At 53.5% G+C, this 25812-nt stretch overlaps 2 protein-coding genes across 3 annotated transcripts; both read left to right on the top strand.

Annotated features, from left to right (window-relative positions):
* Positions 1-573: 573 nt before the first annotated feature.
* Positions 574-13717, top strand: TRAF1 (TNF receptor associated factor 1). Of its 2 annotated transcripts, none has more exons than XM_027741452.2 (11): positions 574-737; positions 2080-2288; positions 3435-3519; positions 4963-5061; positions 5642-5803; positions 8037-8108; positions 8669-8734; positions 9161-9598; positions 10066-10243; positions 10794-10942; positions 12058-13717. In XM_027741452.2, the coding sequence occupies exons 2-11, from the start codon at positions 2080-2082 to the stop codon at positions 12271-12273; spliced, it is 1674 nt and encodes a 557-aa protein (XP_027597253.2). In that variant the 5' UTR covers positions 574-737; the 3' UTR covers positions 12274-13717. The 2 variants fall into 2 exon arrangements, with proteins under 2 accessions (XP_027597253.2, XP_027597254.2); XM_027741453.2 differs by having other exon boundaries at positions 588-737; positions 2080-2255.
* A 3717-nt stretch (positions 13718-17434) lies between these two features.
* On the top strand, positions 17435-25673 carry PHF19 (PHD finger protein 19). The gene is made up of 15 exons (XM_027741357.2): positions 17435-17480; positions 18645-18845; positions 19134-19215; positions 19328-19423; positions 19515-19615; positions 19697-19845; positions 20156-20251; positions 20487-20555; positions 21027-21147; positions 21696-21763; positions 21859-22029; positions 22107-22194; positions 22465-22550; positions 22664-22759; positions 23053-25673. The coding sequence occupies exons 2-15, from the start codon at positions 18654-18656 to the stop codon at positions 23402-23404; spliced, it is 1767 nt and encodes a 588-aa protein (XP_027597158.1). The 5' UTR covers positions 17435-17480; positions 18645-18653; the 3' UTR covers positions 23405-25673.
* The last annotated feature ends 139 nt before the right edge of the window (positions 25674-25812 follow it).

Raw genomic sequence — 25812 nt, 5'->3', positions numbered from 1 at the left:
GAGAAGGCCCCAGAGAGCCACCTCTGCCTTTGAGTTTTAATTTTCAGCAAGAACCCGCCCTCAGTGATATTCCCCAAGTCTCCTTCAGAAGGAAAAGTGAACAGATTTGCATCTGCCACTGCTTTTCTGGCTGAATCCTCGGTCAGAACTTAGAGAAGGTGACAGCAAAGTGAGCTCTGTCAGGGGTGAGGAGGACCTTCTGCTGATAGTGAAACCTTCCTTTGTAGAATCTTTGCTGCACTCTTAGAAGGATTTGCATATGTTACTGAGCTCCCTTGAGTTATCCCGTAACTCATAGCCCTGTATGAGTTACGATCAGCATTGAAGGGGGAGGTTTCCCGTAGGTCCCAAGGAGTCAAGGCTCCCGTCCCGTATTTGGGGCAGGGGCTCCCCCGAGCAGCCAGGGCTCTGCAGGGATATTTTGGGCTGTGACCGCACCCTGGGCAGGCAGGACTTTCTGCCCGAGTGCCCGTGCCGGGTCACCATGTCAGACGGCACCTCACCCCGCGTTCAGGAACCAGCCGCCAGCTTCTCCCTTTCGGCTGTCCCGGGGGAATTCGCTCCCTGGGGCATTTCCTCGGCCACTTCCCCGTCCCCGCGGGCCGGGACTGCGCCGGAGCGGGGGAAGCCCCGCGGGTGCGGTTCGCGCTCCCCGCTCCTCCCGGCCGGGGCGAGGCAGCAGCGCCGGGATCCAACCGAGCGGCATCTCCCGTGCCCGCGGGGAGCGCCGGGCCCAGGTACGGGGAGGGATGCAGGGGAGAGGGAGGGAAGGGTGGAGGGAGGAAGGGATGGAACCCGCAGCCCCCCGCCTCCCGCCGCGGGGACCCGCCCGCTCCCCCCGGGCACACGGGCCCGGCCCCGCAGAGAGCCCCGGGAGGGCAGCGGGGGCTGCCCGGGGGTCCTGCCCGCCCTCCGCCCCGCTGAGCTCGGGTGGGGCCCCGGGGACCCCCCGCGCCGGGGCTGCGCGTTCCCGATATCCCGGGATGGCTCCCAACGGGAACCGCGGCCGGGAGAGGGGGAGGCTCGTCCTGGGCTCCCACCCCCGGTCCGCACCCCAAACCCACTCCCGGCCCCCCCAAGGCTGCGCTGCCGGCTTTCCTTTGCGGCTCTGGCAGGTTCTGCAGCTCCTGCGTTCGCTGCGGAGCTCCCGCCAAATGCCTGCAGAGGCCGCGGGGATGGGCTGAGCCAGGCCGTGGAAAACGCGGTTTGTTCCCAAAGCAGAGCCCGAACCCCAGGGCCCTACCCCTACCCCAGGCCTGGCCTGCCCCAGGCAGCCTCGATTCGTTTTTTTTCGGGTTTATTAGTCAGTGTGGCTTCTGGTAATACCGAGATAGGTTATGGTGTGTCAGTATTGTCACAGGAAAAAAACAAGCTTTGTCAAGGCGTTGTTACGATCAAACTGCACTGTGTCCCTGAGGGAAAACCTTCCTTGAACTTTCCAAGAGACACCAGAATCCCTTTTGGCTGCATTTCCAAAAACATCCCACTGCACAGCCCTTGTTACCCAAACCAAACTGGAGGTGCAGGACACCTTGGCACGTGTGGCTCCGGGTGTACCTGGGAAGAGCTCAAGTGTTAGGGATTTCTGGACTCGAGATTTCCTTTGTCATTTCACCAGTAGTTTTACGACTTCAGGAGAATCACTGTCGGCACACCAGTTGCTCAGTTTTTATACCTATGAAGTGAAATCACAAATTTTGGCTGCTGGGAAGTGAATGTGATTGGGGATTTACTCTCCAGGAAACAGCTCCGTGTGATGGAGGCCAGTGGGATTGTAACTCATCTTCCTACAACCTAAAAAACTGGAAAGGAACCCCCAACCGCTCATTTTAATACGTTGTCCATTTTCACGTTGTGCTTGAGGGAAATTTTAGATCTGTGCAGTAATTTCCTGCTGGTACCTGGTCAAACCCCACTGTGACATTTAGTCAGAGCCAGTCAAACACTTCACTGTCACTGCTCTGGGCTGGAGCTGCTTGTGGGGTTTGATGCCTGATACATCCTCTCACATCAAAGTGAGAACGTGCCTTGTTTGAGCACCTGCTTTTTTTAACTTGCCTCTGACAATATTCACCCCAGATGGCTGAGAACACGAGCAGGGGCCTGCAGGACGTGCTGGGCTCTTCTCCTGATGAAAACGAGTTTCCTGTTGGATACCCCACCACCATCTGCGAGGATGTGCCTGGGCAGAAGTACCTGTGCAGCAACTGCAACAACGTCCTGAAGAAGGCCCTGCAGACGCTGTGTGGGCACAGGTACTGCTCTGCCTGCCTCGCCTGGATCGTCCGGTACGTCCCTGGGCAGGGCATTCCATGGATCCAGGGGCTCCCGGGAGCTGGGTCATGGCACTGAGCTCAGGGACAAGGCTCCAAGAGCTCCCAGGAGCTGTCACTGAGCTCAGGGACAAGGCTTCCAGAGCTTCTCGGAGCTGTCACTGAGCTCAGGGACAAGGCTGTGGCTCCAAGAACTCCCAGGAGCTGTCACTGAGCTCAGGGACAAGGCTGTGGCTCCAAGAGCTCCCAGGAGCTGTCACTGAGCTCAGGAACAAGGCTGTGGCTCCAAGAGCTCCCAGGAGCTGTCACTGAGCTCAGGGACAAGGCTGTGGCTCCAAGAGCTCCCAGGAGCTGTCACTGAGCTCCCAGGAACTGTCACTGAGCTCCCAGGAGCTGTCACTGAGCTCCCAGGAGCTGTCACTGAGCTCAGGGACAAGGCTGTGGCTCCAAGAACTCCCAGGAGCTGTCACTGAGCTCCCAGGAGCTGTCACTGAGCTCAGGGACAAGGCTGTGGCTCCCTGGCCCACAGTCATTTTACACTCTGGGAGGACTTCCCTTGCTGGACTGCAGGATACCCCCTGCTTCCTTCTTATTCCCACCATGGAATGTGCAGGGTGGATGCTGGGCCTGGCAGGTGCCAGTTTTTCTATGATATAGTAATTCTGATTTAACCTTGGCTACTCCAAGATTTAACCTTGTTAAGTGATTTAACCTTGACTTAATCCTTCCATGAGATTTTGCAGTCCTTTGATAAGAGATGTTCAGGATTTTAACGGACATAATGTCTTATTGGTCTTGGCAAAATAGGAATTTTCTGTGTTTTAAAAGACTTTATTTTCATGTTACCTCCCTTACCTGGGGTTCTTGCATAATTCATGAGATAAATAGTTTTCCATCTTTATTCTTGTTTATGATCCAGGGGGCTCTTATTTTACTGAATCAGAGATAAATTTGTGGGCCTAGTCCTGGTCTGGAAGAACAGAAAACAGAGGTTTTTTTATGTCAGTATGTTCAGGAATTGGCCCTTTACTGAACAAGAACTATGGATTCTGAGTGGAAATCACAATCTCTGTGGGTTTATTTGTGTCAGTGCCTATCCAAGGACCTCCTAAACTACAATACACTGATGGATTGTATTTCATTCTTGTTTCTTTTTACCAGAAACAATAAAAATGCGATTTGCCAGAAATGTAAGGAGGAAGATCCCAACATTTTAAGTGAGGAAAGCCTACTGGCAGAAGAAAGGGTGAGTTGTCATTAGTCTATTATTATCATTATCTGGGCTACCCTGGAGTCATCCCTGGGCTACAGTTCAGGAAGGAATAATGTAAAATGTGATGGCAGCTAATAGTTACACATTTTAACTTAGGCTTTAGTCATTTGGATTTCCCACCCTTTGTGATTTAAAAAAAGGAATGGCAGCCTCAGGACTTTCCAAGTCCATGTTCTGCACTGTAAAATCCCACACTCTTCCATATAATTAACTTTTTATTGCCTCAAAGTACCTGGTGCTTTCCTACTTGTAATAAGATGTCTGAGCTGTTACTTATTATCCTTAGGAAGTATCCTAATGGATTTTCCAACCTCGTGGCTCCTTGTACCCTTCAAACATGGAGCTGAATGTAATGATTGATAAAAATTATGTACTGGCAAATGTTTCATCTGCAATTCAAGGGCACAGATCTGTTGTTTTTGGGTTGTTCTTCAGGCAAATTGCTGTGCTTTTCTATATCCCAAACACAAACTGGGCCATAGGGCCCAGTCCCAGGTTCTCTTTTTCCCTCCTTTCCCATTACCTGCAGGAATATCAGACACCCATTTTGTCTACACTTTTTTTAGGGAAAAATGAAACCAAATAGGCAGTAAATAAAAGTCAAAGTTTAGGAAGGGGCTGCAGCAAAATAACGAATCTGCTGTTAATGTTGAACTTGGTGACACCTCAGAAAAATTCCTCAAATTTATTGAAATATGGGCATGATTTGTAAATACTTCCCTCCTTGTGTTTGTAAACCTTCCTCCTCCCAGTTCTAGCTCTGGGATATTGTTGTTCCATGGGATATTTGCTGGAATTGCCTCCAGAGCATCCAAAAAACTCGTTCTTGTGTCAGGGCACCTCTTTTAACTGCTCAAGATGCAATATTAAAAGAGTGTGCTGTATTTCCTAATTTACATAACAATTGTACCGTTTGTCAGGGTTCACAAAATGCAAAAATCTATCTTGTGCAAAGAAAAGCAAACAAGCCCAAACCACTCCCACGTGGTTCACATTTCTTTTCTTTAATGCCTCTAAATGGAAACAGCCCCATCTGAGCAACGAGTTCTCTCTGCAGCACGTTAAGAGGTGTTAATGACCTCCATAATTAAATGCATTCATTAAGAGACCCCGTAGTCAGGCTCCTGTCAGCACATTTCTTGCATGGGACATATTTCAGGCTTCTGGGAAAAGGAATGTAAAATAAGAGCTCTGGTGGGCTGAGCATGTTTTCAGTAAGTTTAGAACACATCAAGTAGCTTATTTTTTAACAGGAAGAAATTATTTAATAATTATTTGGGGTTTTTAATTATATTGGGTTTGCTGGGTTACAGAGTCTTATGGCAGTACAGTAAATTTTAGAAAAATAAAGGATAATCAAAAGAATGGATTACTTTCTGACCAGTGTTTTTTTTCCTTACTCTGTTTGTTTTCCAGGCTTTTGGTGATGCTGCCATTAATAAAGAGATTTCTGAACTCAAAGTCCACTGTGTGACCCTGGGATGCAGTTGGTCTGGTATCATGAAAGATTTTGAAGTATGTTTAAAGACAGTTTATTTAGATTAACATAATGTCTTACTAAAAGGGGGGACAGAGAGACAATGAAAGCAGGTTCTCAGCAAACACAGATTAATGCAGCATCATTAGGATCAGTGAGAGCACTGGGATTTGTACCAACAAAATATCTAAAAACGTATCTCCATCATTCTTTTCAGACTGATCTGCCCCAGGTAAAACATTTAAATGGGCAAGATTTGGGAATCTGCCATGCAACTTAGAATAGTGAATACAAGGGGGAAAGGTGGGACCAGTATTGAGTTATTGTTAAAGAAAAGCACTTAAGAGAGACGGTTCCAGGCAGATCTCATGTTTGAATTTACCAAAAGTTGTTTGGTTTTGGCTTTTTTTTTTTAAGTTAAGAATTACCAAAAAAAGCCCCAGTAAAGCTGGTGAATTTTTCACCAGTAATCTCATAACTCTGTGCAGTGGGACTTTACCCAAAGCTTAGAAGAAATGCAGCTCAGGGCTCTGGGCTGCCAGAACAGGGGCTATTTATAGAGACATGTGAATCAGCACTTTAGTAACCAGTGGTTGCTTTATAACTTTTGACTTCCAGGAGCATCAGAGCTTGTGTGAATATGCTTTAATCCCCTGTCACACTGGTTGTGGGCACGTGGTGATGAGGAAAAAACTGGCAGATCACTTGGAAAAGGGCTGTGTCAATAATGTGATGGTGTGTCAGCAGTGCCAGCGCAGCTTGTCCAGCACTGAATACCAAGTAAGAACAGTTCTCTCTCCAATTAGGGCTTTATAGTCTTATCTTAAATAATCTATCGTACCATTTTCCCATCCTGATTTCACTGCACTCAGAGGATATTTCATTTTCCTGAGTTTGCTGATTTTTTTTTTTCCAGCTAAAATGAGCTGGATGTTGGAGGGGAAAAATGAGCTGGATATGATAACCTGCTTCCCCAAAAAGGGAAGTGCCTGTGTGCTCCCCCAGGGCTGGGGCAGCCCATGTTTCAGCTCTGGAAAGAAAACCCCAATCCCTCATTTTCAGTCTCAAAACACCTCCCAGTAGGAGGTAGGGGAGAAGCAGAAAAGCACAGACAGTGGCAGGGAAGAGATCTTGGAAGTGGATGGAATTTTATTCAAATTAAAACCACCTACAAATTTATAAGGCAGGACTGTCAGATATTATTTCTATTAGGGACAATCAGATATAATCTCCAAATTATCAGCAGTGTCAATAATAGACCAGGAGAGTCGTACTCTGAATATGCCACAAATTTCCCAGTGACTATTTAAACTTATTTACCTCATAGTTTTTATGGTGTTTGCTCAAAATAATGAATGTTGTTCCCTCCAAATGATTTAAAGAGAATAATTGCCAGCCTTGGATTTTGTCCTGGGATGGGGGCAGAGTGATCAAGACCCACCTGGCAGGAGGGCTGGGAATATTTTGAGGGTGTTAAATAGCAGTGGGCAGCTCTGCCTGTCCAAACTGTCACAAACTGATGCCTTTCCACATATTGAGCTGTGAGATTTATTCAACGAGGGAGCAACACTCTTGTAGGGTAAGGATAAGGTGCTCTGCCAAAACCTGCTCCTTGGGAAGCTTTTGCATGTGCTCCTCACACCTCACCAACTCCTACAGAGCAAGGAGAATATCTGGACCCAGGCAGCTCTTCCCAGAGCTAAATCCAGTGTGTTTTCCAGCTTAAACACCAGAAGGTGGCAACACTAAATCCCTCTCAGCTCCCTGGGAGCGCAGGCTCGGGCTGGAGGGGGAAACCTGAGCCGGGTGTGCTCCCCGAGCACCTTTCTCCTCTCAGAGCTCTGATACCGCAGCTCCGGCTCGGCCCCTCCACCTTCCTCGCTCAAGAGCTCTTTTCCTCCCACTCATTCCGGTTCGCTGCCACCTAATTAATTTTTTGGTCAGGAAACCTTGGCAACCGAGCCGGGGGGTTGGCCTGGAGATGTTGCTTTTTCTCTGCCTCCTTTGGTGTTTGTAAAATTGGAGCGTTGCTCGTTGCACGCTCTGCTTTATTAACTTCGCAGTGAAGTGGCTTGAGAATTTTGATTATTTGTGGGTATTCCATGTGTCCACAGCCCTCTGGGAGCAAATAGTAGGTTTGGGGCGCTGCTCTCCCTCTCTCCATCTCAGACACTCGGTTATGGGTCTTGTGATTTTTGCATTTCTCTATTTTCAAGACATTTCTCTCCAGCCCTTCCCCCCTCGAGATGTGAAGCCATCTCCTCAGATCAGTGACCTGAAGGAGTAAAAGAGCAGAAAGGAAGGAAATAAAGGCATATTTTGTGCAACAGCAAGATAAAGAGTGTTAAAAAACTGAGTCAGAGAGGGAGAAAATCCTGTGGCTGCATTTCTGAGAATCAAAAGAGAAACTTCAGGACTGGTATGAAGAGGAGTTTATAAAGATTAAAGCCAGTCCCCCCTGAGCAGTGTGAATGGAAAGCTGACAGTTGCTGTGTTAAATACAGATATTCCAGCTATGAGCCAATGGCAGGGGAATTACCTTACCCTTGGAGCCAGGAATGGCAGGAAGCCTCGTGTTAGTGGTCATGCATTTTGCATCAGCACATCAGGCTGGAAAATTTGGATTCCAGCCTTCAAAATGTGCATAAGCAGGATGCAAGAAGGGTCTGCACACGGAGCAAACTACATGAAGTCAGTGCAGGAAGAGTTTATATTTGAATTTGACTTTATATTTGAGTTTCCTGTTCTTGAGCTTGTTTATATTTATATATATATGTGTGTATATATTTGAATTTCCTGTTCTGCTTGTCAGTGTTGCTTCCTGTTCTGTAACACACCTGCTTGTCATTGCACATACATGTGTGTGTAAATACATGTGTGTGTGCACACAACTATGGTTTGAACTTGGCAAGACTTGTACATTGTCAATCTTGTAGCCAATATCCAGGGTGAGACCTTGTAGGCCAAGAATTAAACAATGTACTGAATTCTTTTCTTCTGGTTTTAATGACAGGAACATTCATGTGAAGACAATTTCTGTAAGGAACAAAAACATGTGCAAACAGAAACAGCATCCAAGGAAAAGGTGGGTAAAAGATGAGTGACTGCAATGCAGTTTTATTTCAATTAATGAAATTATCACTTGTTCACATTGATTAAAGAGCATCTGAGAACATCTTCAGGTACAGCAGTTGTATCTGGGTGCTCTTTACATCCCAGCAAAGCTCTGCTGCCCTCTCTTCCCTGCTCCCACGATTAACTTTAGTAAATTATCTTCTCAATCAATCGTATAAAATGGGGAAATACTTGTTGCCTTTCATATACTCAGGGAGACCCACATGAGAAAAGAGGAGCGTGCTGTAGAGCAGGGTATTTAAAGTACCTTATTTATGAGAAGTTGTGGTTTATTAAATTATGGGGTCTGTTGGATGGATACTTCATGCAAGAAACCTGCAATCAACCACCTCTTCATTGATTTACCATCAATTTTCAGAGCTGGTTGGACACTGTGGTAATGCCTTGACTTGAGTGAACCTGATTTATGGCTGCTGGGATTGTGGCCTAGGTGTTTGTAGGGAAATAAAAGAATCACTTTCAGTTGGTATTTGATTATTTTCTCTCTCTTTTTTTTTTTTTTTCCAACAGAGTCTCTCTACCCCTTCAGCCAACAAGGATGGGTGTCGCTTTTCTGAAGTGGGCTGTTCATTCAGGGTGAGTGGAATGGAAACAGAAACAGCACTTCTTTGCATTTTAGTTGCCTTGTGTCACCTTTTGTGCAGAGTTTCACGTGTTAAATATTGGCTTATCTGGGAATCTCGCAGGGACTCTGCCTGGCATCCTGTTTAATACCAAAATTGCCACCAATTGTTTTATTTTTTATGTAGCACATGTACATGGTTGGACTTGATGACCTTAAAGGTCTTTCCAGCCTTAGCAGTTCTCTGATTCTACACATGTAGCCTAAGCTGAGAGGGCTCCCTGTGCCTCCTCTGGTGCCAGCTGATGGAGCTGCACCCGCATCTTCCAGGTTTTCCACCTCTGCCTCTCCCAGGAAGCCACAGGATTGCTGGATTTGGCCCCACCCCATCCATGGGGTGGTTGTAGAGAGTGTATTGCCAGTGTGTCACCTTCTTCCAGGGAGGCAAAGAGAAGATGAAGGAGCACGAAAAATCTGCAGTTGGGGCCCACATGCTGCTGCTGCTGCAGCACATGAGGCAGCTGAAGGGGACCTTGTGCTCTGCTGCCAAGGCTGCCCACGGTGCCACCCCGCAGTCGGAGCTGAACGGGAACAGGGCGGGAAAAAGCATCTCCAGCCTGCAGATCCCAGCAGGGCTGGACATCAGTGGGGATCTGGAAGTGGACTGCCTGCCTGGATCTTCTGTTTCTGAGGATGAGTCTGTTCTGCAACAACTCATGAGGGAGAAGGTGATTTCCGAGCTGGAAAACAAGCTGCACGTGTTCGAGAACATCGTGGCAGTGCTCAACAAAGAGGTGGAGAGTTCCCACATGGAAATCATGGCCTTCCGGAGGCAGAGTGAGCTGGACCAAAACATAATCCGAGGCCTTGAGCTGAAGGTAAATAATAAGGATTGTCAATGTCTTTGTTCTGTGGACAGCAAATATTGACACGTACCAGTGGGAGGGATCAGGGCAGGGAGTGTGAGCTGGGAAGTGTTAAGTTCTGGACACATCTACGGGATCCTGGTGTTGTTTTGGATAAATTTTCAAGTGGGGATCTCTAGTATTTGTTCTCTAAATCCACATTTAGGTACCAAGATATTCCTGAGGCTTTTGAGTGTTCAGAGTTTGCCAGCATCAGACTGTGAGCAAGCAAGGCAGTTGTTTAATTGACTGCTCCTCTTACAGCAGCAGTTTGCCTGGAGGCCCAAACAACCATCTATCCGCTTGTTTTGACACAGAGCTGTCACTTAAAAAGAAATCAAAGGAGAATTTCGGAACAGGAGCACTTCAGAATGATTCAGCTGCTCCTGCAGCACAGCCTGAAGAGGGGGGTTGGCTGAGAAATGCTTTCTTTCCTCCAGATTGCAGAGCTGCACTGGTGCCTGACGCAGAAGGACGCGGGGCTGAGCAGCCTGCACAAGAGCCTGGTGTTCTCAGAGCAGGCCTCCTACGATGGCATCTTTCTGTGGAAAATAACAGACGTGGGCAGGAAGCTCCAAGACTCTGTGACTGGCAGGACAGTGGGGTTGTATTCACCAGGTAAAGCACATCACAGGTCTGTGTGTTTGCAAACCCTCGTTCCTCCGGGACGCTGCTCCTTTCTGCTCGTGCCAACAGGGCCTTTAAAGCAGCTCCTTAAACCAAGATGCTGTTTATGCAGAGACCTGTAATCCAGCTTTTCCAAGGAGTTGTGCTCTATTCTGGGCTCTCCCTCTGCAGTTTGCCCTCCACCACAGCTACTTGCAGTGTCCTTTGCTGGATCCCTCCCTCCCAAGCCACAGCTCGATGCCTGTGGCACCACAGGGCTTCCTGCTTGCAGCTATTTCCCACGTGGGAAGTAATTGGATTAGGTAAAATACCCTTGTGTGGCTAATAACAGGTAATTTTCACTGAGGCATGAGGCACTAAAAGGATTCCAACCACTGGAATTTCATTGCTTGTAACCTCCAGGGGGGACTGATTTGTCTGCTCTGCTCGCTGTGAGAGCGAAACGCGGCACACGCCACCTCTTCCCACGTGGCAGAAACGCTCATTAGGCCTCTTTGTTTCTCCAGAGGAGGCTTTGCTAATGAAAAGTTCTGATTTTCAGCTTTCTACACTGCGAAGTATGGCTACAAGGTGTGCCTGAGGGTGTACCTGAACGGGGATGGCACAGGGAAAGGGACCCACATGTCCCTGTTCTTCGTGGTCATGAAAGGAGACTACGACGCTTTGCTCCCGTGGCCTTTCAGGCACAAGGTAAGAAGGGAAACCTTTCCGTGCCTGATCCCAGCCTGAACCCACTGCTTCTCCCAGTCAGCACAAGGGGACTTTTTTCCTCTGGTTTAGTGGAAGTTGGGCTGGTTTCCCATTTTCCCCTCCGAAGGCCATCCTGGAATCCTGGGTAATAATTTGTCTCTGACTGGAGTCACTTCCAGGGAAAGCTGCTCCTGCTGATAGTCCATAATTTGCCTGGTGGGATTTTCAGACACCACAACACGGTGTTTGAGATATTCCAGATATTCCAACCTGTGTCCACCTGGGCTAAAGCCAGAGACACATTTTCTCCTGGCTCTTGCTAAACATAGATAATATCAATTTATGAGGGAATTTGCTGCCTGAAGGTGTCAGAAGGGTGAGAGTTCCACTTACAAAGGTGCCACAGATGTCTCATGTGATCCTGGTCTGATTTTTTTCTCCTAAGTGTGGTCTGATAATGGCAACAATGGTTAGAAAAGCAGTGAAACCCTGGCAGGGCCTGATCTCTGCTCTGTGTGTGGTAATAATTCCATAAGCCTTTCATATAAATAGCTTTAAATAGCTTTACTGCCTGTTAGCAGCCAAAAAAGCAGAAATCAAAGTTCTCAATCTTCACTGTATTAAAAGATTATTACATACATTTCGTATTTAAAGCTGAAGAACAGCGAGTTAATAAAAGGGGTAATGAGATGGGGAGATTCTATACTGATATTTAGGTTGTGTCTTTTCCATATTCGTGCACAGGCAACTGAGCTGTTTCTTCTGAGTCCAAACCACAATAACAGAATAAATGTAATGACTGTAACCAAACCTGGGATTTGTTTAAGCTGTCGTGAGAGAGGCAAAAAAGCCTTTGGACTGTGCAGTTCTCTACCAAGAAAGAATGCCCTGCTTGATTTAATTGAATTTTGTTTGAGGGGTGGCAAAGTTTTTAAACATTTCATCTGGGAACTGTTACAGTCCCCCTTGTTGGCACGATCTGACCTCGGCTGGAAACATTGGTCACAGTTTGCGTTCAACCATCAATGGAGCTTTTGCAGCACTTCCATCCCTGGTGTGTCCTGGTTTATTTTTTTAACTCCAGTAACCACCATTGCCACCTCCTGTTTCCCCAGGTGACATTTATGCTGCTGGACCAGAACAACAGGGAGCACGTGATCGACGCCTTCCGGCCGGATTTGGCCTCCGCGTCCTTCCAGAGGCCGGTGCACGACATGAACGTGGCCAGTGGCTGCCCCACCTTCCTGCCCCTGGCCAAGCTGCAGTCCCCCAAACACGCCTACGTGAAGGAGGACACGCTTTTCCTCAAGTGCATCATCGAAACCAATTAGCAAACCTGGAAATCTGGGAAATCACCCCCTGAAGGGCGACACGAAACGGGGACAAAAGCACCCGTCTGAGGCCTCGTGGTGGTTTCCGTGTGCACACAAAGCCCACCCGTGTCACCTGGAGATCCCCTTGTGCCAAGGGCTTCCCCCAGTGCCCATGGAATGGGCTCCTGCCCATGGGAATGTGATTATCCCACTGAAACAGCCGCTTTTCCTGGTTTGGGTGTCGGTCACAGTCACCCCCAGCCCCGCAGAGGGATTTGTGGAGAAAGCACTGCTCTGCCTCACACCTGGCCCGGCTGTGGGGGTGGTTCTGCCGGGGTTCCTGGCAGGGAGTGAGGCTCAAATCCCTTGGATTGACGGGTTTGGGGGGTGCAAGGGGGAAGCTGAGCTTTGCCATCCTCTGGCAGCACTGTGGAAGGTACAGCTCCCTTTGCAGGGGGCACAGTCCCTGGACTGCACTGCCTGGCAGCCCAGGGGGGGATTTTGGCTGTTCCCAGCAGGAACAAGGACAGGTTCCTTCCCCTGAGGCCCCCCTTGGGTGTCTCTGCCTGTGCTCATGGTGAGCTCAGGAGCCCTGGGCAGCTCTGGTGGCTCCAATCCCTGCCCCGGGGGATTCCTCCCTTCCTTTATTTTATTTAACCTCTATTTATGTGCCCTGTAAAGAGATGTTATGTTGCAGCAGCAAGGGACCAGATTACACTGTGCCTTGGGGGAATTACTCTTGGATTTCCAAAGGAGCTGTTTGACTTTCCCATTGCAGATCTGGAGCTCTGGGGGTTGGAAACCCCTGGAAACCCAGAGCTCTGCTCCAGGCAGGATAGAGATCCCTCAGTGGCTTTGGTTTGAACTGTCCAGTTACTTCCTGAACCTTCAAGGCAAGTGACTTATTGGAAATTATTGATTTTTTTTTAATTGCTTCTTTTCACGTGCTCTGATGTTTAAGTCTTTTCACACCCTAAAACAGAAGTAGCTGCAGAAATGGTTTTTCCTTTTTTTTTTTAAATAGAAGTAAGAAATTAATAATTATTTTTTTTTAATATGCAAGACCAGCTTGGGACTGTCTGGATGTGTGCAAAATCTCTCATTTCTATCTTGACAACATCCTTTAAAATAATTAGTTGTGATAAAGTATCACATTTCAAAAACACCCTCCCCATAAACAAATATTTATCAAAGCTTGTTTGGGAAGAAACTGGATAATCTTTGCCATCACAGACACATAGTCTCTCTCTATGTCTGTCTTTTCCTCCATTCCATATTTAAAATGTCTTTCAAGGACAGAAAGTTATTTTTCCAGCCCCTGTAACCACACTGGAGTAATTTGCCTAAAAATATTGTGCTTCTCGTGGCTGTATCACTTTGGCAAGTGCTGTATTTATTACAATCATTCATATTTTCTTACCATTTTATTTATTTCCTAAATAAAGTTCACTAACTTAAGAAAGGTTTGGGTGTTATTTTCCCTGTAAAACAGGGACTTGAGCAACTTGGAGATGTGATGATGGGGGTTTGTTACAGAAAAAGCTGAGCTGTGCTACAACACCTCCCTTCCTTCCTTCTTTCTGGGGGAAGGAAGGTCTCTTTGGAGCTCAGGAACTACAGCCATGCCCAGAACATCCATTCCCCTCAAACCTGCCCAGCTGGGAGAGCACTCACAGGCTCTTCATGTCTTATGCAGTTGCACAGAGCACGCAAAGAGAGCTAAATTAAAAAAAAAGATGGATATGGATCAAATCCATGCTAAACAAACAAAAAGACACGAAACCCAATGCCTGATGCTCTTCCTTCCAAAGGCACAGCTGGCACAGAGCAGCCCAATGGCAGATTGAACTGCTCTGGCTCCAATTGGAGCCACACCTCGGACCCAGTGCTGGATCAGCATCCTCGGGAAGGGCTCCAAGGAGCTCGACCTGCCCCCTGAGCCAGGGGAGCCGGAGCATTACCACGGCCCTGTGGAATGTATTGAACTGCTTTCCAAACACAGGGCTCCGCTCCCAGCCCTGGTGTTCCTGGAACCGGCTCCGGATTTTCATCCCCAAAGTCCTTCAGCCGCAAAACCTCCCTTGGTAAGGAAGTGGCTGACACTGAAAGGAGCTGAAACCGGAGCGATAGCGAGAGTGCTGCAGTGCTTCGAATCACTTCTGCTGCAGAAAGGAGCAGCCAAAGGGATTACTCTTTTTTTTGCCTGGATCAAATCAAAAGATGCAGGAAAATCAATGAGAATTCTATGGAGTTAAATCAGCACCCTTTGCTCCATGTTTAATGGCTTGGTTGGCAAAGGGTCACGATGCTCCAGGAGCTACGATGCTCTGCAATAACCAAGGACAAGGTTTGTAGGGAAAGATCATATGTTTTTAGGAAGGACTAATAAAGCTGAATAAAACCAGGCAAATTTTAGGCTTATAAGCTTCAGGACATGAACTCAAATGTTGCACACAGTGGCTTTGAGCTTGAATTGGTCGTGTTGGTCAATCAGATGCTTTTGGTGAGGAGGTGGTTGAGACTCTTGGAGCAGGAGGAAGCATTGGCCGAGAGAGAGAGGGGGAATTATGTCAACAGCCCCTGCCATTGCCATGGATGTATCCTACTGAACCAGCTGAATCTGCAGCTGGCAGTGGCACTTGTGAGCTGCCCAGCCGTGGGAGGCTCTGGAGCGGAGCCGTCCCTGCAGATCCGATCTCTGCATCAGGAGCTCAGAGGCAGCTCCGTGTTTGGGTTTCCATTCAGTATTCCTCGGCTTCGGTCTCCAAGGCTACAGGCCAACACACAACCCCTCCTCCCACTCCTGTTTTCAAAGAAAGAAAAACACTGTGAAAAGAGGCTGCAACGATTTCTGGGCAGTTTTCAAAGCCGGAGGGCAGCGCTGGGAGCTGCTCTCCCTGCACACTCCGCAGGCTCTGCTCCAGCCAGGGCTGTGATTCTCCGGCTGCTCCATCCTCATCCGAGCAGGAAAGCACCTTGTCACCTCTGCAAGAGCAGGGTGTGGAGGAGCGATTAAAAGTTTTTAAGGGAAAACTGGGAATTTTGGAGTAGTTAACTACCTGGGGCTTCATTCAAAAGCTTTTGCAAATGCAGGTTTTGTTTGGGAATTCCATAGCGGGGAAGGAGCCGGGAGTCCTGCCCTGGGAGCCCACGTTGGGCACACTCCCTGCCTGAGGAGGGTGCAGGATTGCTGGCCCTCAGCTCGGTGGATGCTGTGGCAGGAGAACCTGCAAAGAAACTAGAGTCAAATATAATTATGCAGCTTCGTTCCTGTCAGGAAACAGAGGATACGTCTCAAATTCTTTTTTTTTTTTTAATTTAAATTTTTGTTTGGAGCTTTTGCCCCAGGGCAATGTTACTGCGCTCCCTCCATTGGCAGGTGCCGGCTTTGGGGTTTTTGGGGAGGTTATTCCTGCTTACACCCCCTGGTGAACTTGGTCCAGAGTTTGATTTCCGTGTCTCACCATCCGCATTCCTGTGGGAAACGACCAACCTGCTGCAAACATCAGCGGCGGGGGCTGGGCAGGAGGGTGGTGCTCCCTGAGCCCGCGGGGACAGGCTGGGACAGGAACGGTGCCCCAGGAGCGCCACAATCCACTGGATTTGGGGCAAATCCAGCAGATCCGATGCAGCGGAACGAGAAGTGGGATTTGTCTGAGGGCAGGGCTGTGGTGCAGGGGTTATTTTAATCCCGAGGTGACTCACGCTATCCCAGTGTGACTCACGTGGAGCTGGGGCCTGGGGCTAGTTAGAGGTGTGGCACGGCACGGCACAGGATGGCACAGCATTGCACACATGGCACAATGTGGCACAGCATGACACAGTGTGGCACAGCATGGCATGGCATGGTATGTTGGACCACCTCCTTCACACCGTGCTGGGCTTTCCTTCTCACACAGACCTTTCCTTCTCACACAGAAGGAGCAGAGCAGCTGCTCAGGGAACTGTTTCCCACCCCCTTCCCAGGTGCAGCATCACGACCCCGATGTTTTATGGGAAAGTTTGATTTAAAATATTGTTTCCTAGCAGACAGACTTCTGTGTGTTGGAAAGGCAGCTCAGCAGCGTGCTGCTCATCCCTGACACCTGGGGAGATGCTCACTTGCAGTTCAAGCCTTGTTGCAGGTGTACTTGGAGCCTCAGCTCCTGGTGCTGCAGGAGCTCATCCATCACAGGCAGGAAAATCCCTCTGGACTCGGCTCGCGCTTGGCCCAGACCCTGCCCCGGGAATCAGCTCCTCTACGGCCCGAGCAGCCTGGAAAACATTGCTTTTTCAGGAGCGCTTTCCAACAAACAGCAAATCCTTCAGATTTCTTCTTGGCATCGACTGAAGCGTTTTTTTTTTTTTCAGTGATAGATTTTTTTCTGTCGAGATTCAGAGAAAGGCTGAAAGGCTGCTCCCGGTTCCAGGAATCCCGGCGAGCACAGGTCGTTCCCTGTCAGGACAATGCTGTGCAGGCACTGCCCGCGTCCCATCCCCGCCCGTCCCCCAGTCCTGGAGGCCCCGGGGGTGCCCTTTCTTGGCTGCAGCCACGAGTGAGAGGAGGGGGACGGGCGGGGAGGTCCCGCGGGTGGCGGGGGGTGCCGGTGCCTCTCCACGGGTGCGTGGCCGGCCCGAGGTGCCCCGTCCTGGCCCCGGCGGTGCCGCCTGCGGAGCACCGGGCGGGTCCGGGCGGGTCCGAACTGAGCCAAGCCAAGCCTCTTTGAGCCGAGCCGCACCGAGCCGAGCCGGGGTGCGCCCTGCCGGTCCGGTCCGTGCCGTGCCAATCTGAGCCGTGTTTGGCGGTCGGTGCCGTGTTTGGCGGTTCGTGCCGGTCCGGTCCGAGCCGTGCCTGTGCGTGCCGGTCGGTGCCAGCTCGTGCCGTGCCGAACCGTGTTTGCGGTCTGATCCGTGCGGTGCTGGTCGGTGCCGTGTTCTCCGGCCCGGCCCGTGCGGTGCCGGTCGGTGCCGCTCCGTGTGATGCCGCTCCGTGCGGTGCCGGTCCGTGCTCTCCTTGCCGGCCCGGTCCGTGCGGTGCCGGGCGGTGCCGCGGGGATGCGCTGCGCCGCGGTGGGACCGGACCCGTGGGAGGCGGCGGGGGCGGCCCCGCTAATTGCATAACCGGGACGTCAATGCCGGCGGGAGCGCGGGGTTAGCGCGGGAAGATGGCGCCCCGCGCCCGGCCCCCGCCGCGCCCCGCAGCCCCCCGGCCCCGCGCCCCGGCCGCCCGCTGAGCGCACCCCGCGGTAAGGGCGGCGGCGGGGCCGGGCGGGGGGCACCGGGCACCGGGCGGGACGGGCGCACGGACGGACGGACGGACGGGCGGGCGGGGAGGCGGGCGGGCGGACAGACGGCGCCGCGGCCGCCTTTGAATGAGCCAATGGCGGCGGGGCCGCGGCCGCCGCTCGGGGCTGCCCGCGGGGACCCCCGGCAGGTGCCGCCGGGGCACGGGGGGGACCCGCCCGGGAGCCTCCGGCCGCCGCTCGGTCCCGCTGCCCGCCCGGCACGGGGGCGGCGTGGGCGCTGCCACACGTGTCCGCGGGCAGAGCGGGGGGAGCCTCGCGGGGAGCGGGGGCAGCCCCGGGACGGGAGCGGAGCCGCCGCCGCGCTCGGAGCCGCTCCCGCGCGGGGACCCGGCGGTGCCGCTGCCCGGACGGGTCGCGGCTCGTGATGCGGCGCCGCTGCCCCGGGAGCGCGGGGCTCTGCCGGGACTGGGATCCCGCTGCCCATCCCGGGATGATCCCATCAAGGAACGGGAGGGTTCTCATGGATAGCAGGGTCCGCGCGGAGGGGGGGTCGTGTGGAGGTCCGCGGCGCGAGGCCACGCGTGCTGCCACGAGGCCACGTGTGTGGCCGTGACGGGAGCGCGAAGGGGAGAAGAGTCCCTCTCCAGTCGTTTGCGTGGTGTCTGTTGGGATCGCAGCTCTGCTCCTTCACCTCCCGCACCCCAAACCTCGTGGTGGTGTCACTGGGCCACCTGGGTGGTGCTGGCACATCCCTGCTCCTGCAGCACTCCCGGTGGTTTGGGACCCCGCAAAACTGCTTGGAATTTGTGATTTAAAAATCACAGCGAATTTAAAACTTTTGTCCCTCACGTGCCCCTTCCCAAAACTGAGCCGTGTGTCCCGGTGCTGCCCGGCCGGGTGGCTCAGTGCTGTGGGAGACGGGGCTGTCGGGGGTTAATTCCCTGATTCCCTCTTGCTCAGTAGCAAAGATTTTGGTTGCTCCCTGGATTTCACGGAAAGGACCCGTCTCATCGGCACTTGTTTTGGAGGTCCTGAGCCCCTGCTGGTGGGGCTGAAGCTGGGGCTTGGTCCTCTCAGGCAAAACTCTCAGGGATGCTGTGCCCGGCTGATGGGCTCGTTGTGTCGCATCACGAGGGCAGGTGACAGCTTGTGTGTCCCCTCCAGGTGCTGCTGATGGAGCCCGCCAAGCTCAGCCCCCTCATCCGGGATGTCTATGCGGCCTCTGGCCGCGTCCAGCAGGCTCCGGGCGCCGGCTCAGCGCGGAGGGGCAGCGGCTGCCGGGAGCTCATGGTCCGGCTGACGGAGGGGCAGTACGTGCTGTGCCGCTGGACCGACGGCCTCTACTACCTGGGCAAGATCAAGAGGGTAACGGGGGCACCCAGAGGGTAATGGGGGCACACAGAAGGTAACGGGAGCACCTGAAGTGGTGCCAGTGCCAGTCCCTGGGTCAGTTCGTGGGTCAAGGGGTTCTGGCTTAGGCTGCAACGTGCTCTTGGTCAGAGGGGCATTTTGGGTTGATGTCCTGCCCTGGGGTGTCACGCTCCAAACCTGACTTCCCACAGCCTCAAGAGACAGGAGCAGTCACCAGGGAAAACAGGGAAGTGCTGGGAATGGGAGCTGAGACACGGTCGTTCTTCCTGCTCTTTCCTGCAGGTGAGTGGCTCCAAGCAGAGCTGCCTCGTCACGTTTGAGGACAACTCCAAGTACTGGGTCCTCTGGAAGGACATCCAGCATGGTGAGTGTTGCCCCATCCTCCCTTCCCACTGCCGTGATGTGGGACCCTTCCCAGCACTGCGGGACGTGGCTGTGCCTCGTGCAGCTCCGACTCTGCCCTCCCTGTCCCACAGCCGGTGTCCCCGGGGAGGAGCCCAAGTGCAGCATCTGCCTGGGGAAGACGTCTGGCCCCAGGAACGAAATCCTCATCTGCGGGAAGTGCGGGCTGGGTGAGTGTGGGCACGTCACCCCGGGCTCTGCCCTGTCCCACCCTGGGGGGTGTGTCCAGCCCTGTGGCACTGACACCGAGCCCTCCTGCAGGGTATCACCAGCAGTGCCACATCCCGGTGGCGAGTGGCAGCGAGGGCCCGCTGGGCACGCCGTGGTTCTGCCGCCGCTGCATCTTCGCCCTGGCCGTGCGGGTGAGCGGGGCTGCCCTGGGCTGGGGGGGCACGGTGGGGCAGGGTGTGTCTGTGCTGACCCCATCCCGCTCGATCCCGCAGAAGGGGGGTGCCCTGAAGAAGGGAGCCATTGCCAGGACACTGCAAGCTGTGAAGATGGTGCTGTCCTACAACCCCGAGTTGCTGGAGTGGGACTCCCCTCACCGGACCAACCAGCAGCAGTGCTACTGCTACTGCGGGGGCCCTGGAGAGTAAGCCCCTGCCTGCCTGCCATGATTGGTTTTGTGGGGAAAAGATGAGGGTGGGGATGTTTTACCCCAAGAGAGAAGCCCCCAGCTTGCAGGGCACTGCCCTTGGCCAGCAGCTTTGCTGCCTGTGCTGCCTCTGCCATCCGGGTCTCTGCTTGCTCCAGAGGCACCGTCTGCACCCACCCCTGGGGCTTCAGGAAATACAAGTTAGGGACAGACTTCCTCTCCCTGGCTGCAGGGTCTGTGCCTGGGAGGGGGCTGGGGTGGTGGCTGCCACATGCTGCCCTCACTGTCACCTTCCTCCTGTCCCCAGGTGGTACCTGAAGATGCTGCAGTGCTACCGCTGCCGGCAGTGGTTCCACGAAGCCTGTACCCAGTGCCTCAGTGACCCCATGATGTTCGGAGACCGGTACGTCCCCTTTGGCTTTAGAGGGGGGACACATCCCCAGCTGTATCTCCCTGATCCACCTGCCACTGACATGGATGGTGGCGGGCAAGTGGCCCTGTCCTGCAGAGCCCCACTCCCGGCTGTGCTGTCACTGTTGGCACCCAGAGCACTGTCCCACCCTGACCCGTCCCCAGGCCCTGCGTGGCTGTGGCAGTGACTCCCACTCCCAGCACTCTCTCTCCCTGCTGCTTTCCAGGTTCTACGTGTTTTTCTGCTCCGTGTGTAACCAGGGACCTGAGTACATCAAGCGCCTGCCCTTGAGATGGTAAGAAACAGGCCCTGGCTCCTCTGGGATGTGCCAGGGTGGCCATGGGGCAGTGGGCTGGCTGATGAACACCCTGGAGGTGTTCAGGATCAGGCTGGATGGGCCTGAGAGCACTCTGGTCTAGTGGAAGGTGTCCCTGCCCATGGCAGGGAGTTGGAACTGGATGATCTTTAAGATCCCTTCCAACCCAAACCATTCTAGGATTCTGTATTTGGGGTTCCCCCCAGCTGCAGGCAGTGTACCCCCCCTCCCTGAAGCTCCAGGGATGCTGTCTTGGCTGTGGCATCCCCCACGATGCACCTCTGGACTGGGTTGCTTCCCCTGTGAGGTGTGGGAATGGTCCCAGGTTCCAGCAGTGGGTTTTGGGAAAACCTGGGAGCTTGAGCAGCACTGGTAGAACAGGGAATCACGGTGGGTACTGTCCTGTGGGGACAGGGTGGGCTGCTGACCCTCTGCCCCCCTTGGCTGCAGGGTGGATGTCGTCCATCTCGCCCTCTACAACCTGGGTGTGCAGAGCAAGAAGAAGTACTTTGACTTTGAGGAGATTTTGGCCTTCGTGAACCACCACTGGGATCCGCTGCAGCTCGGGAAGGTACAAACACACAGTGGCAGAGCAGAGTGTCCCAGAGGGCAGTGTCTGTGGTGGAGGGTGGGACTCCTGAGCTGGGCAGAGCCGAGGGCCTTTTCCTGGGGCTGAAGTGGGCAGGGGGTGAAGAGTGAGAACGGACATGCCCATGTGTTGGCAGTGCCACTGTGCCAGCAGCCCCATGCTACTGAGCTTGGGCACCTCTGCCAAACCCCAGCTCCTTCAGCACTTGGGATGGGTGGTTCCTGCTCCAAATGAGCTTAATCACCTTCCTCTGGGCTGGGATTGCCCTTGTTGGGGTGTCAGAGCTGACACGTTTCCCAGTTGGAGCCGAGCCGGGAGGAGCACGAACACCAAGGTGTGTTGGGAGCCTGTGCCTGCAGTGGGATGGGTCGGCTCCCTGGAGGTGCCAAACCCAGGCAGCTCTGGGCCTTGGCATCCTTCCCTGCCCAGCCTTGGGCAGGAGCTGAAACCCGGAGTTTGGATCCCCCATCTGTTTGGATTTTGTATAACCCCAGAGGGTGCCAAGCCCTCCTGACCCCCCTCTCTCACAGCTCACGGGCACCCCCGTCTCGGAGCGCGGCCCCCACCTCCTCAACGCCCTCAACAGCTACAAGAGCAGGTGAGTCCCGGGCGAGGGGACAGGCTGGGATGCAGGATACAGGATGCTCCTGTACCTCCCCCCCCCCCGGCTAAGGGCTGTTCCCTCCCCTCCAGGTTTCTGTGCGGGAAGGAGATCAAAAAGAAGAAATGCATCTTCCGCCTGCGGATCCGCGTCCCACCGAACCCCCCCACCAAGGTGCTGCCGGAGAAGGGCCCCGGCGAGGGCGAGGGCGGCTCCTGCGAGCTGAAGAAGAGGGGGAAAAGCAGATGTGTCCACAAGGACGGGTGAGTGGCCACGTGTGCCCGGGCACCCCCTGCAGCAGTGCCCCGTGCCCGCTGCCCCCTCACGCCCCTCTCTGCAGGCTCCTGCCACGGCAGCTGCAGCAGCACAAGCGGCGAGCGGCCAAGCGCAAGAGGGCCAAGTTCCTGCTGGAGGACGCCATTCCCAGCGTGAGTCCTTCCCCCCCTCCTCTGTGCAACCGTCCTGGGATTTGGCAGATGAGTGGGATCCCTGCAGCCCTGTCTTGAGGCTCCCTGCAAGATTTCCCCACTCCTGCGGGCAGGGAGAGCCCCTCTCTCTCCCCCTGGGAAGTTGGCTTGGCACGGAACACTTCCTGGGGTGGCAGGGGCACGAGCAGGAGGGTAGTGGTGCCAATGTGGAGGGCACGGGCAGCACCCCTCTGCCAGGCAGTGACGAGTGAGCTTGTTTTTGTGACACAGAGTGACTTCACCTCTGCCTGGAGCACCAACCACCACCTGGCCAGCATCTTTGACTTCACGCTGGATGAGATCCAGAGCCTGAAAAGGTCTGTGGGGCTGGGCCGGGGGTGTGGGGGGCCAGGGGTGCCGCTTGTGCCAGGCTGGGGCTGACACTGCATCCCATCCTATCCTATCCCATCCTATCCCATCCCGTCCCCAGTGCCAGCTCAGGACAGACATTCCTATCGGACGTGGACTCCACAGATGCCGCCAGCACCTCAGGCTCGGCCACCACAAGCCTCTCCTATGAGTCCAGGTGAGGGCTGTGCCCTTTGCCCCCTCTCAGAGGGGTCCCAGTGGCATGGCCAGGAGGGCGAGGGGCTGCCCTCTCCCCCCACAGCACCCTCGTGTCCTGGCACAGGGATGTCCCACGTCAGGCAGCCTTTGCTCCCTGTGTCCCAAACCAGGCAGGTGGTCCCAGAGCGGCCCTGCTTTGCTGGGTGTGCGGGGTCAGGGCCCTCAGTCCTCGCTGGGCTCCCTCAAATTCCCGGCACGGTGTGGGGCACCTTTTGGGAGCCGCCCTCACCCTGCTCTGTCCCTCCCTGGCAGCCAGAGGACCGTGGGCAGCCGCAAGCGCAAACTGGCAGCGCCAGCGTACGGCTCGGCGGGGGCGAAGCGCAGGGCAGGGGACGGGGGCGGGCGCCCGGCCCTGGGCACCCCCGAGGGCAGCGAGGCCCCGGGCGGCCCCGAGCGCCCCGACGACGGCATCGACAGCCACACCTTCGAGAGCATCAGCGAGGACGACTCGTCGCTCTCCCACCTCAAGTCCTCCATCAGCAGCTACTTCGGGGCCGCGGGCCGGCTGGTCTGCGGGGAGAAGTACCAGGTGCTGGCGCGGCGGGTGACGCTGGAGGGGAAGGTGCAGTACCTGGTGGAGTGGGAAGGCACGACCCCCTACTGAGCCCTGCCGGCCCTGAGACCTCTCCCGGAGCCAAGCCAGAGGAGATCAGGGTGATGGGGAAGCCCTGGCCTCGAGGCAGAGGAGGGTGCTGGGTCCCCGCCGGGAGCCTCTGCGGGTGGAGGCCGTGCCCACGCCGGCACCGCCAGTGGTGCTGCCCAGGAATGGAACCTGAAGCCTTGACGCTCTTTTATTTTTATTTTTTTTTTTTAATTTTAACAATTTTTAGTTTCTTGGCCAGTTTTTTTCCTGGCTGTGAGTGTGGCCCAGCCACACTCTCCTGGTGGTGGAGCCTTTGGCTGAGCCCAAGGTACCATCATGGTGGTGGTAAGAGCAGTGGGTGGCTCTGGCCCCTCCAGAAGGGTCCCCCTGGCACAGCTGGGGAAGCCACTTTGGGGGACACCCCACAACCTGCTCGCACAGATGGACGTCAAAGCCTGACTTATCCCTGCATCCCAGCCTTACAGAGCAGCCTCGAGGGGGTCCTGGTGCCAAAGCACAAAGCCCCCCCTCACCCCAGTGCTTTCACAGCCCCTCACTGTGCCTGCAGGAAACAGGGGGCGACCCTTGCGGTTTTCTGCCTCATCCTAAATCCATTCATTAAAGGAATATGAGGTGAGTAAACAGCCCACATGTAGCTTTCATGCCCACAGGGCAGGCATAGGTGGCTGCTCTCATCTCATAACCTGGACTGCCTGTGATGCTGCACCAGCTTCATTTCCCTGTTCTGACAATCGTGATCCTGGAAGAGATTGGCCAAAAGATCCTCCTTTGCCTTAAAGCCACCATGGGCACTTCACAGACTGGAGCCCGAGGCCTTTGTTCTCGCAGGAGCCTTCACCTTGAATGTGCCAAACCAGCAGACAAACCAAAAAGGCTGAAGAGGACAGTGGGGACACATGGAGGGGGTTGTGCCAGTGCCTCACTGGAGAGCAGCTGATGTTTGTGAACAGGTGGGGTTGATTTGTCTGCAGGAGACAAGGAACAGTCCCCTTCTTTAACAAAGCAATACTGCCAGGTTGGGCAGGAGCAAAGCAGTTGGCTTTTTAAAAAAGATTCTAATATCAGATATATTTGTTAGATTTTTTTTTCTTAAGATATATATATATATTTTTAATGTTGTCCTCCTCATCTCTCCCCCATCCCACCATGGCTGTCCCATGGGATGGAGGGTGGGTGATGCTGGGTGGGCTGCGTGGTCTTGCTCCATCAGCAGATCCTGTCCTGCAGCCCCATCACTGTCCATACCTGTGCTTGTGGGATCTGCTGACCAGAGGGTGAGTTGAAAAGGTTGTTTTACTGAAAAAGTACGGAAAAAAATTCTCAGTGTAGTTGGCATGAGAGGCCAGGTGGCCTTTGCAAACCAGAGGCCCAAATGTGGTCCTTAAAAGTAAACTTCTGCTGCAGCTACTGCTGAAATAACATAGTGGGATACCCGTGCTGTGGTGCAGCAGCTTCTCTGCAGCCTGGGATGTGGTTTGGGCCAGGCAGGAGCTGGTTCAGTGCCTGGAGAAGGAGCCTGAGTATCTGGCTCTGGGTCAAAGCACTGTCACTCCTTCCTCGGGGCTGCCCAGTGCCCTGTGCCCGGTGCTGTGCTTGGGGGAGAAGCTGTTGGCCCCTTGTGCAGGGACAGGTTTGGGAGAGAAGGCTCTGTGCAGCTCCCAGCCATGGGATGGTTTGGGCTGAGGGGTCAGATGTGCCTTGGGGAGCAGTGCTTGGCACCCTCAGGGTCTGCATCCCGGCTCATCCAGAGGGGAGCATCTCCGGAGGGACCCCGTCCTTTAGGGATATGTGTTGCCAGGACCACCATCCCTGGCAGGGAGGGGTCCAGCAGCTGGATCACTCCTGGTCCTGCCTTGGCTTTGTCACCAAAGGATCACTTAAAATATTTCCCTTCCTCGAGTGCCTCTGGAGCCCTGTGCCTGTGGAGCCCCTGCCAAGGGCTGTGCCAGGGCCGAGCAGGGTCATTCCTGTGGGATGTGCCAGTGGACATCACAGTCATGGCAGCACCCACAAGATGTGGCTCTGGTTCCTCTCTGTTCCCTCTCATTCCCTCCTGGCTTCTTGCAGAGAACTGAATGTGGAGCCTTTAAAAGTATTTTTGTTGCAGAGTATATTTTGCATTCGCTGTAATAGAGATTATAACGACTCTGTGCACCTTCTGATTTCTGAGTTCAGGTTGCTGCTTGTAATAACCAACTCTCGTTATACCCAAGTTGTAATTAATATGTCTGATGTTCTGATGTACAATTAAAAAGTCCTTTTTTTTTTTTTTTTTTTTTTTTTACATCACTTTTATTTTGTAGTGTGAGGATTATTGGGTTTGGGCTCTTGGGGGGATGCCCAGTGCCCACCACGGAGCTGCTGGGTCATGTTCTGTGCCAGGTGAGGTGTGTCCTCCCCTGGGAGGT

Source organism: Pipra filicauda, unplaced genomic scaffold (assembly GCF_003945595.2).
Source record: "Pipra filicauda isolate LSUMZ 115617 unplaced genomic scaffold, ASM394559v2 scaffold100_size2392355_pilon, whole genome shotgun sequence".
Classification (NCBI taxonomy): Eukaryota; Metazoa; Chordata; class Aves; order Passeriformes; family Pipridae; genus Pipra; species Pipra filicauda.
This window is presented reverse-complemented; position numbering and strand designations above follow the sequence as displayed.

What these genes read in the sequence shown, in the direction of transcription:
- TRAF1 (XM_027741452.2), top strand. Translation starts at nt 2,080, where the DNA reads ATGGCTGAGAACACGAGCAGGGGCCTGCAGGACGTGCTGGGCTCTTCT. An exon ending in TGCCTCGCCTGGATCGTCCG is followed by an intron (nt 2,289 to 3,434) that starts GTACGTCCCTGG and finishes TCTTTTTACCAG; the next exon opens with AAACAATAAAAATGCGATTT. An exon ending in TCCGAGGCCTTGAGCTGAAG is followed by an intron (nt 9,599 to 10,065) that starts GTAAATAATAAG and finishes TCTTTCCTCCAG; the next exon opens with ATTGCAGAGCTGCACTGGTG.
- PHF19 (XM_027741357.2), top strand. Translation starts at nt 18,654, where the DNA reads ATGGAGCCCGCCAAGCTCAGCCCCCTCATCCGGGATGTCTATGCGGCC. An exon ending in AAGCGCCTGCCCTTGAGATG is followed by an intron (nt 20,556 to 21,026) that starts GTAAGAAACAGG and finishes CCTTGGCTGCAG; the next exon opens with GGTGGATGTCGTCCATCTCG. An exon ending in CTCAACAGCTACAAGAGCAG is followed by an intron (nt 21,764 to 21,858) that starts GTGAGTCCCGGG and finishes CCTCCCCTCCAG; the next exon opens with GTTTCTGTGCGGGAAGGAGA.